The sequence below is a fragment of the Perna viridis genome, chromosome 1 (assembly GCF_037379345.1).
Source record: "Perna viridis isolate PV_CMFRI_1.1 ecotype Kerala chromosome 1, ASM3737934v1, whole genome shotgun sequence".
NCBI classification, from domain to species: Eukaryota; Metazoa; Mollusca; class Bivalvia; order Mytilida; family Mytilidae; genus Perna; species Perna viridis.
In genome coordinates this window covers 45,474,906-45,482,769 of record NC_142445.1, presented here as the reverse complement: position 1 = coordinate 45,482,769, position 7,864 = coordinate 45,474,906, and the positions used below count along the sequence as shown (strand labels likewise).

Here is a 7,864-nt window from a genome sequence, read left to right as displayed (position 1 = left end):
ATTTTCCCCGAACAAACTTGACTCCTACAGTTTTAAAATATGTTTAGCCAAAGTATATAATAACATGTCATTTGGGAAATTTTAAAAGCATTTCATCAGTTTTTTTATATTTTCTTGTCAAAAAGTGGTTTAATAGGTGATAGTTTTTAATGCTTGTTTCACATTCATATTGACGCCTTTCAAACCTTTATGAGATAAGGAAAAAGAAAAAAGGAAGCTATTTTAAACCTACGTCAACCCTTTTATAGAAGTAAATCCATAAATAGAACTACGTTACTATATATGGAGAAGTTATTAGCAGTATAGTACATAGAGAAAAACGAGGCCGTCTTGGTTATTAACCCACACATAAGTAGAAGTTGGCAAGTGAATTAATGAGTATTAGCACTAAAAGCCAATACAGACAATTTCAGAAGCTACATGATGCTTTGCACAGGGGACTGGCTATATTGGTAATGTAAATGTTTATCTATAAAATGTCATAACTAATCATAAAATGTACGTGTCGTACAAAAAGTCAAATACATTAAGCTGTCCTGGGTTCCAAATGACCAGATATTAAGCGTGTAAATGTTGATAGATGATCATGAACGCTAACCCAGTCGGTGTATCTGATATTTGATGTCGACATGAGTTAATAATCTAATTTTAGTTTTCTGTGCGTTTCTGTCTTCGTTTTCATTATGTGTTTCCCTTTGATATTCAAATTTTAACATCGTTTAACTTCCGATGAGACTATATCATTTCACCTCCTAACATGCATGCGTGATGTCTCATTCCCAGAAAATCCACTAGCATCATATACTTTGCCATAACTCATATGGATAGCAGGAGTACCTTCACCGTTTCTGCAACTTCCCCTAAACATCTGAATGGACAAGAAACTTTCAAGAATGATTATTAGCAATGCTTTTGTGCACCTTCAACAAAATGTATTTTGAGTTTTGATAATGTCAAATTAGTATAATATGGACTTGGCCTTTAACTTAAATGGATAGTAAGGGTACCTATTTTGTACCTACAACTACTCCCAAATTTGAATGAATGTGTTTTTTTTTGTAGTTATACTTCCATGTTGCCATTGGCTCGTCTGTTGTACATATTCTGTATCGAGCATTTATAATACCTTCGTGTATCTGATTTATCGAAGTTTTTAGCTTTCATTAAACCAAAGGGCACAATGGATATTCAGTAGAGTATACATGTACACGTATGTTATAGGGCGCGTAAGTAGCTTTTTGTGAGCAATGCTTACACTAATAATTCTTACACATGTTTACCCGACATGACATAGGTGCTGCTTTACCTTGCATATGTTTACAATATAATACCTGTACGATTCAGCGATCGATTAATTATGAACACGCTAGATATTTGTGTATCATATTATAATTTCATCGACATTAAGATTGACTGAGGACAATATTATCTTCATTGGAAATGTTTTCAGCAATGGTAGAATTTTTAGTTATTTTCTCCGTCCAATTAAGTTCATAAGTTCCGTGTACTCAAATCTTTATAGTCCAGAGTATAATCTGGTGACGACCGAGGTTCAAGTCTTATGCACCACCTTGAGCTAAGATTTATCTTAATAGGAAACATTCCTTTGTTCAGAATCTAGCACCGATCTTATCCAACAAGTTCAAATCAAGCATGTTATATTACCAACATTTTAGATGAATATCAACATTAAATTCTTGTTGACAACTGTATTGTCATAACAAAGAAGGTTCATACGTCATGAGTACCAAATTTAATCACAGAAAGACTGTCATATTTATACAAAAGACTTCCAAATATTTCAACAGGATATACGTGTGACGTCAGATACCCATCGACCCGATACATTGTCATGCAGTATTTTCACTCTATATCATTATGTTAGAATAAAAATGGTTAACCATCGATTTTAAAACCCCGGAACTGTCATAATTAGCATTAAATTCTTAATATAACAAATAAGAGATAAATTTGGATGTATTTATATGAAGCATGCTTGGTTACCTCGAAATCGGAAACCTTTAACCCGATAATCCTAGCTAAAAATTTGACAGTAATTATGCACTGAGACAATATATGCCTTTTTGGAATCCTTGAATTTCTACTTTGTGTTGCCACATGAAAAATTGAAATATCGTTTGAAAGGACTTAATCGTAAATCTTTTGCTATTTCGAAAAAACAAAATATGTTGTTCTTGGTTACATATTCACATATTTTTCCAAAACATCGCAAAGGGGCAAAGTGTGCCACACAGAAAAGCAGGTTTGTGATAAATTTGATTTCCTCATTGATAACATATTTGTCACATTTGGAGGAGCTATTTTTTTCAACAAGTTGGCATTCCGATGGGCACTAACTGTGCTCCTCTCCTAGACGATTTGTTTTTATATTCATACAAGACTGAATCATCTTTTGGTAAATGGTTACCTTCAGTATATATCCATCAGAGCTCGAGATAAAGGAGGTTACAGAAACAGTTTGTTCTGCATCTCGAATTTGACAACAGTAGGCATCTCAGCACTTAGATTTAAGATAAAAGAGACGACCTTAATTTCAGTATCATAAATTTTCCTTACCTGTACAGCAATATACCTTCATCTCTTGCATACGGTGTTTATATTTCACAATTGATTCGCTACGCTATAGCAAGTACTAACTACTCTGTTTTCCTTGAACGCCATAATTATATGTATAACAGACTCCTGAATCAGGGCTTTGGGGAAATGCGTCTCAAAAGGTCTATTACAAAATATTTTTTAGATATCAGTCATTGGTTGAAAAATACTCATTTTCTTTTAAAATAATGAATAATGGTTGTTTTTTTTTTTTGGTAAATTGTTCTTTGTGCTGATGGGACCGCTAATTCACCGATGATGACACAATAGCATGCAAATATGGTATAGTATATAGACCGATGTCAACTTTGTTATATGAAGTATCGTATGTCATTTGTCAACATTTTGTCGTTTTTAAAACTACTGTCGTTTGATTAATTATTAATGATGATAATAATTAATGCCATCAAAATCAATGTTTATATATTACAATCCTTTTTTACAAAGCATGATCAGGGACATAGGATATATCATAATAATGACAGAAATATTAATTAAATTCAAGAGAACGAGGCTTTGTTTTGTGTCGATTTTACATAATTAATATGCTTATGAAAGTCAACTTCACGAAAAAAAAAATGTCTTCTTAAAGTCTCATCAAATACTATCGAAATGAAGATATAATAACTTTTTTGGTCTTTCGCAATGAAAAAAAAAATACACTGACTGGATATCATACACTAAGTATATATGTACATTAGCTCACTGGCGATCAGTATACTGCTTTTTCAAGGACAACTCACCGGATATCCAGCATTGCATGGTGGCTTCTTTGTTTAGTCGTATACTTTCTAACTGAGAATTCAAAACCTGCACACACAAAAAATAGCCCATGGATGCACATGAACTTTTCAGTGCTTTAAAAAGTATTTTTGTGGTAGGTTGAAAAAAGACAAAAAACGTTTAACATTTAAAGAAGTACACAAATGCGTGGTCCTAGCACCCACGTCTGACTAGTGGCGTAGGAGACAGCCATGCGACGACAATTAATAACAGTTAGTGTGGGTATTGAGAATCTAATTGGCAGAACTTTTAAATTTGTCGGAATAAACCGTCTTGCATATATACCAATCTTCGTACCACAATCCAGCGAAATGATTGATGTACATCAAAACGCCACCATTCATTCGATATTCAATTAACAAAGAAAACTTCAATTTTTTTTGATAAGTAGCAAAAGTATAAGTATGATGGACTGTCCATGCGAGTTCACTTCAAACAGGATGTTGTTGTCACCAATTGCATTTACAACAACTTAAAGCAGGTCAACTACATCTGTAGAAATCTGGGTTATCGATCCTTGAAGGATCTGTCTGTTTATCTGCAGGTTTTCAGCTATTTAGTGTGACTGACCGCTGAAGTCAATGACTACACTCAAGACAAATCACAGCCATAGACACACAACTTTACATCAGCGGCAATTTACGAGATTCGAACCTTCTTTTTAACTGGATATCAGTCGTGGCATTCTACATTGATCATAAAGGCTTTAACGAATAAAGAAACGAAAGGGCCATTGGTTTCCTGAAGATGGACTGTTAATGGATTTCTATAAAATCAATTTTCGAGCATAAATGGTGTCCGGGCTCCCACCACCTTTTGAATCAGCTTATGCAAGGACACCTGCAACAACGCCCACTATGTACATGTTTTGCTGCTCCTGTTCTATACTTAATAATGCGAGACAAAATACTTCGGATTTTTTTTCCAATGTTCACACGATGATTTGTGTGGGTGCAAGTGTTTGTTTTCTTCTCACTTTCTTATAATAACAATACAAACAATAAATTTACTATTATCAAAAATGTGAAAAAGAACACAAATAGACGTTTAAATCATTTTATTTAAACATGAAATAATGAAAAGGTACAGTAATAAATATCGAGTGGTCTATGTATTTGCCATTCAATTGTCCATCCAGCTTCTTTTATTTATAACCATGTAGACCTCATTTTCACACCTGTATTGACACATTTTCTCCAGTAACCTTCCTTAGGAATACCATCTAAGGATAAAAATAACCTCCTAAGGTCTTATTCAACAGGATACCCCTGAGCTGAGCTGACTTTTAGTGGAGTGTGGAGCACTCCAACTGACGATATTTGGCCAACCATGGACCAAATAACTGGATACATTGTCCTCATGCAGCTTACTTACTAGAATGTAACCAAAATTGGTTTCCAGGCTTTTGATACCTGAAATGAAGTTAATACATTTAAATACTTGTGAATGGAGATAAAAAGATGATAATGAAAGCATTTTGCTGACATTTGAAATATATCAAAGCTAAACCAGGTATAAAATAAATGCAACAACATGCATTTGGCTTATTAATGTTGAATCATACTTTTCTATAACCATTCTACAACATGTAGATTGATGGCTGAAGGCAATGTTTCAATATCAAATGCTATATTGTTTTATGACTAAATAAGATTTGACTTCCTATGGTTTTTATATATTTGGTTGTTTAACATGTCTAGCAATATTTCTTTATTTATGAAATGAAACACCTAATTGGCAATACATTTTCAGTAGACATTTGATGACCTATATTTTTCACCAGGTGATGTTAAAATTGTCACTGATCTTACCTGGTAATGTAAAGGTGGTAATGCTCAATTATCAATCAGGTAAGGAGACAGCAGGTGTTTGGTTTGCTAACACAGAATAGTAGTTGTTTATGAACTCTGTTTCATTATTGTTTGTTTTCTCATTCTGAATCAAGACACAGCCAATGTCGGTAATATTGGTATCACATTTATCCATGGAGAATAATTTCCACATCTTTTGGATATTATTGACCTGAAAAAGATATTATGATAATTTAATTTGTGCATTGTACTATTAAAATTAAATATTATACAAAGTTAAATCTTTAACAAGTTCAGATACTACCATAACGATAGAATTTTGGCATATATTTCCCCATTTGTTAAGTCTTTCAGGAAAGTTTTAAAAATCCCCTTATGAGGATGTTTCTTGTAGATTGATCTAATAAGGAAGACATATTAAATATTTTGTGCAAACAAAGTTGAATGATTTTTGCAACTACTTAAACTACACAAGAAGCGGATTTTACACGCTAACATTCCTTCCTATTCCCCTTACCCCCATACTATTTATCATTTATATGTAATTACCTTAATGACTTCAATGTCATTTTCCCAACAGAATGCTTCGACCAGTTTATGCTGTATGTTAGCTGTAACATCATCACAATCAACCACATCAGGTAACAAACAAAGAGCCACGTCTTCTGGAATACTGTAAATATAACATACAAAAATTAGCTGATGCAACATTGGATAACAACATTTGATATGTTACAATGAAACTGCAGCATATATACTAATGTAAGTCGAATCTAAGCATGCATACTAGAAATTTCAATCTTTCTGGGGATAAACATGTAGAACAAGTTGTCTATTTATTTTATGGGGGTTATATAATACTCTAGAAAAAAAACTTACTTTTGAAGTTTAAGAGCACATTCGTATATTCCAAATACAAGTCTCCCTTCATCTTTAGCCTTCTGTATCAATGTTTTCAAAGCCATACCAATATTGTTGATGTTCCTAGAAAAAAAAACCATTGCCATATACATGATGAGGTTAATACCAGGAGTGGCAGTACGACGCCTACGTTACAGAGTATCTCTGCCAACATACAAAACTACACGTCCTACAGAAGTTGTTTGATGACGTTGAACGTAATATGATGCATTACTACTAATCTATGGACTGCTAATGAAATAGTATAAACTTTGGCTTTGTTATACACTTTCAGTCCATTGTTAAGTAATATCGATTTCTTTGTATTGTTTCCACCACTGTACAAATGCTGTATTCAAGCTGCATATTAAAATGCAAATATAAAGAAGTTAAGTTTTTTTTTAAACTAAGCATTTAATGAAGCTCTTTAAATAATGCATGTACTTGCATCATTGATAGTTTCGGGTAACCTCATTGTAATACAATATGAAAAAACATGCACACTGCTTACCTTTGTGCATCCACAATAATTCCAAAGTTTTCAAGAAAAGTCATCCTTCAAATGCTAATACTAAAACACAATAATATTATTCCTCAATTTATCCAACGTGCTTCTGCTGGGCGATATAACGTTAATATGAACAAAGAGGAACGAAGTCTTTATACGTATATGTATAGTAGGCGGAGCTTACGCCGACTAATCTTCTTTGGATTTTTCCAGGGGAATATGGACAGTTGAAAGCGTGTTCAGCTTGCCTTGAGGATGATTTTTGTATCCCTTATGTTGTCTATAGCGATTTTAAGCATTTACTGTTTTATATTCAATTCGATCAATTCAATTAAACTGATTAATTCTCTAGGTAGACTCCTCCCACTGCCAAATGATTAATTCGTACAAAACAGAAGCCATTCGATATCATCCGTTTAGAACATTTTATGTTCTATATATATATATATATATATATATATATATATAAGATCCTTCTTTATATTATAAAATAATAGAAACTTGTTAAAATTTCATTTTTCCAAACCATCTATTGATAATCTTTCCTCTTTTACTATAAGTACCAAATTCTCCCAAACTGTGTAGGAACCGAACCATTGGACATTGAACCAATAACCTTAACCTCATTTATAACATAATTAGAGCATTGAACATTCGTATTATTGGAAATTGAGGTTATTGTCCGTATAGTATGGCATATACTCAAAGAAGGAAATGTATCTTTATCTGACTAGAAACACCATATCAACATGCAGGAATGAATGAATCGTAAGACGTAATTCTCTCGATTTCACTTTCATTACTGAAAACGAGTTTTCCCGAATTTGCAAATTATTTTTCTGCAAATAACCCATTTTAGGATGTTGTGGTGTCTTAAGCTCCTATATATCCATTAAAAATGTAGAGGGGTTTCTTCACAGATCTGTATTTTCGTGAACTTTACTTTAAACGGGGGATAGCCGCAATATGAGATTAACCTTTTTTTGTTTACCCGGGGCGTAGCTGCCTATACGCAAATACGCATTTGCGTACTTTCGGAAAAAGTAACAAAAATAAAAACACACATTTTAAAGATGAAATAAAGGTTATTTATCACATATGCATACCATGAACGTAGTATAGGCTCTGAAAAACTGGCTCCAAAATCGTTAAAATTCAGGAGTTTCCCTCAGGGCTTTGCCTTGCCGGACTCACCGGGGGCCTTGAGCGCCCCCCCCCCCAAGACACCTCGCCATAATTTTCGTAC

The 7,864-nt window shown here is 33.4% G+C and overlaps 1 protein-coding gene and 1 long non-coding RNA gene across 2 annotated transcripts; one reads left to right on the top strand and one right to left on the bottom strand.

Moving 5' to 3' along the window:
- The first annotated feature begins 314 nt into the window (after positions 1-314).
- Positions 315-4,530, top strand: LOC148628975 (uncharacterized). The gene is made up of 2 exons (XR_015914651.1): positions 315-452; positions 3,944-4,530. It is a non-coding gene; the product is annotated as an uncharacterized LOC148628975 (long non-coding RNA).
- LOC148628974 (growth arrest and DNA damage-inducible protein GADD45 beta-like) lies at positions 4,442-6,968 on the bottom strand. The gene is made up of 5 exons (XM_088541696.1): positions 6,622-6,968; positions 6,090-6,194; positions 5,760-5,883; positions 5,211-5,421; positions 4,442-4,811 (listed from the first exon to the last, which is right to left on the bottom strand). Exons 1-4 carry the CDS (start codon positions 6,663-6,665, stop codon positions 5,242-5,244), a joined length of 453 nt encoding a protein of 150 aa, XP_088397822.1. The 5' UTR covers positions 6,666-6,968; the 3' UTR covers positions 4,442-4,811; positions 5,211-5,241.
- Between the last annotated feature and the right edge of the window lie 896 nt (positions 6,969-7,864).